General features: G+C 63.5%; 1 protein-coding gene across 1 annotated transcript in view; it reads right to left on the bottom strand.

Moving 5' to 3' along the window:
- The window catches only part of MPND (MPN domain containing), a gene marked incomplete at both ends in the record, with an annotated part of 3,677 nt that extends 734 nt beyond the window's left edge, over positions 1 to 2,943 (bottom strand). The window contains 9 exons of the mRNA XM_029085450.1: positions 5 to 101; positions 193 to 352; positions 437 to 513; positions 607 to 679; positions 807 to 903; positions 992 to 1,076; positions 1,466 to 1,628; positions 1,714 to 1,944; positions 2,743 to 2,943. Coding sequence (XP_028941283.1) covers positions 5 to 101; positions 193 to 352; positions 437 to 513; positions 607 to 679; positions 807 to 903; positions 992 to 1,076; positions 1,466 to 1,628; positions 1,714 to 1,944; positions 2,743 to 2,943 — 1,184 coding nt within the window. The remainder of the gene's footprint in view (positions 1 to 4; positions 102 to 192; positions 353 to 436; positions 514 to 606; positions 680 to 806; positions 904 to 991; positions 1,077 to 1,465; positions 1,629 to 1,713; positions 1,945 to 2,742) is intronic.
- Positions 2,944 to 2,948: the final 5 nt, after the last annotated feature.

Genomic DNA, 2,948 nt, shown 5'->3' with positions numbered 1-2,948 from the left:
ATACCCCCCATGGAGATGACAACCACTTACCTCTGGTGGTGGCATCACCCAGAACGGGGCAATTTTGGACTCCACACCAGGGTTGCCGTGATAGTAGGGTCCTGGATGGGTGGGAGGGGACACAGATGGGGCTGACACAAGAGGGGTGACAGCAACCCCAGCACCCCCAGGACCACGGGGACAGGTTTGTACCACAGATGAGGGCCAGGCAGGGCTGGAAGCCGTTCCCACTCCCCTGCAGCTTGAGCTGATAATCCATCTGCGCATGCAGCGAGGGCAGCGCGGGGCCGAAGGGGTGGCTGTGGTACCAGCCCACCAGTGACAGCCCCCGCAGGAACAAGCTCTGGCAGATCTGGGATGGGTGGATATCATGGATTTGGGGTCTTCTGGGACCCTCAGAACCTCCCCCCACCAGAACCCTGCAACTGGTTTTTACCTCCTCCTCCACGGCACCAGCAGCCTCGGCATCACCCAGACGGGTCCGGCACGGGAAGGCTCTCAGCACCGTCAGCACTGCGTGGTGGGGGGGACACAGGGGTGGGTGGCTCTGCCAGGGGCTGGGTGGGCTACTCACCCACCCCCACACACACCCACGCCACTACCTACGCTGTGTGTTGGTGTCCCACCGCCCACCCAGGTAGCCCACCACTTCGCTCCGCGTCAAATGGCTGTGAAAATCCTAAAGGAAAAGGTTAAAATCAATCGTTTGGCCCCAAAAATGACACCAGGGACATCTCCATCCCTGTGGGTGTCCCCAGTGCCATCAGAGATATCCCAACCTGTCCCCTCCCAGGGAAGGGACGCACCAGGAGGAGGAGGACGTTGCTGGAAATGGCCACGTTGAAGGGTTGGAACTTGTTGATGGCAGCAAAGGACGTCACCTCTACCAGGGTCTGGGGGCTCCTGGAAGAGCCGCAGCCGTCCCCACCCCTCCTGCACCCGTGGGGCCGGTGGTGGCACCCGTGGGGCTCGGGTCCCTGTCACACCCTACCTGGCCGAGTCGCGGGTGCCCAGGGTGCAGTAGCGGACGGGCACCCGGGCTTTAGTCTCCAGCCTTTTCCCTGGGGGGCCGGGGTCTGCGAAGGACAATGTCCCATCACCACTGCTGGGCTGCCCAGGGTCACCCAGGACCCCTGTCCCACGTTATCCATCATGGCTGGGCTGACCAAGGTCCTCCAGGACCCCTGTCCCACCTTGCCCGTCCCTTCTGTTGAGCTGCCCAGTGTCCCCCAAGACCCACCAGTCCCACCTTCCCTGTCCCCACCACTGGGCTGCCCAAGGTCCCCCAGTACCCTTGTCCCACCTTACCCATCCCCTCTGTTGAGGGTCCCCCAGGACCCTTGTCCCACTGCTGGACCCATCACTGCTGGGCTGCCCAGCATCCCCTGAGACCCCCCCCAGTCCCACCTTACCTGTCCCCACCACCGGGCTGCCCAAGGTCCCCAAGACCCCTGTACCACCCTACCCGTCACCGTTGGCTCAACCAGGCTCTTGCACTGCTGCTTCTTGCTCCTCTCCTCTGGTTTTTTGGTGACCACCAGCTCCGGCACAGGCACCCGACCTTCCTTCGTCACCTCCTCCTCTTCCTCCTCAGGCATCTCCTCCTCCTCACCCTCACTGGCCAGGCTCTGCGGGCAGCACAGGGCTGGCACCCACCCCACCACCCATCTAGGTGACACCTGAGGGTGGTGGAGTTGGGGTTCCCTGACCCACCTCCTCGGCGGGCGGCGCGTTGGGCTGGTGTTTGCGTAGCCAAGCGGCTTTGTACTGGTCCAGCTTCTGGCCCTTGTAGCGCACGGACGCCCAACCGCACCCCGACTTCTTGGCGGGGTTCACCAGGCGCTTGCAGTGGGTGGCCCAGGCGCTGGGCGAGTTGAAGACCTGTCCTGTCTCCTGCCAGGTGATGGTCCCATCTGCCCCCAGGTCCCCCACGAACTTCTTGCCCTGGGAAGAATGGGGTGAGGTGGGAGGCATGTCTCCTGTCCCCCATCCCTGTCCCCATCCCATGTCCCACATCCTTGTCACCCATCCCTGTCCCCCATCTCTATCCCCTTGCCCTCCATCCCTGTCCCCGTCCCATGTCTCCCATCCCTATTCCCTTGTCCCCCATCCCTGTTCCCCATCCCTGTCCCCATCCCTGTCCCCATCCCTCTCCCCATTCCATGTCCCCCATCCCTGTCTCCCATCCCTGTCACCCATGCTTGTCCCCATCCCTGTTCCCCATCCCTGTTCCCCATCTCTGTCCCCCATCCCTATCCCCATCCCATGTCCTCCATCCCTGTCCCTCATCCCTATCCCCTTGTCCCCATCCCTGTCCCATGTCCCCCATCCCTGTCACCCATCCCTGTTCTCCATCCCTGTTCCTCATCCCTGTTCCCTATCCCTGTCCCCATCCCTATCCCCTTGTCCCCATCCCTGTCCCCTGTCCCCCATCCCTGTCCCCATCCCTGTCCCCTGTTCCCCATCCCTGTCCCTCATCCCTATCCCCTTGTCCCCATCCCTGTCCCATGTCCCCCATCCCTGTCACCCATCCCTGTTCTCCATCCTTGTCCCCCATCCCTATCCCCATCCCATGTCCTCCATCCCTGTCCCTCATCCCTATCCCCTTGTCCCCATCCCTGTCCCATGTCCCCCATCCCTGTCACCCATCCCTGTTCTCCATCCTTGTCCCCCATCCCTATCCCCTGTCCCCTGTTCCCCATCCCTGTCCCCATCCCATGTCCCCATGCTGGCCAGGCTCACCAGGTAGTAGATGGAGAGGACACCACGCGCCGGCTCGAGGAGCCCATCACGGAGCAGGACGCGGAGGGTGATGCCACGACGGGTGAGCACGGCCCCCCGGGTGCCCCCCGCCACCTTCACCCCACTCCCACCCTCCACCTCGGCCTCTGCCTCATCCAGCCCCGGCTCCAGCTCGTCCTCATCCTCCTCCAGGCACTCGTCCCCAC

This window comes from Antrostomus carolinensis, unplaced genomic scaffold, assembly GCF_000700745.2.
Source record: "Antrostomus carolinensis isolate BGI_N321 unplaced genomic scaffold, ASM70074v2 scaffold28526, whole genome shotgun sequence".
Lineage (NCBI taxonomy): Eukaryota > Metazoa > Chordata > Aves > Caprimulgiformes > Caprimulgidae > Antrostomus > Antrostomus carolinensis.
This window is presented reverse-complemented; position numbering and strand designations above follow the sequence as displayed.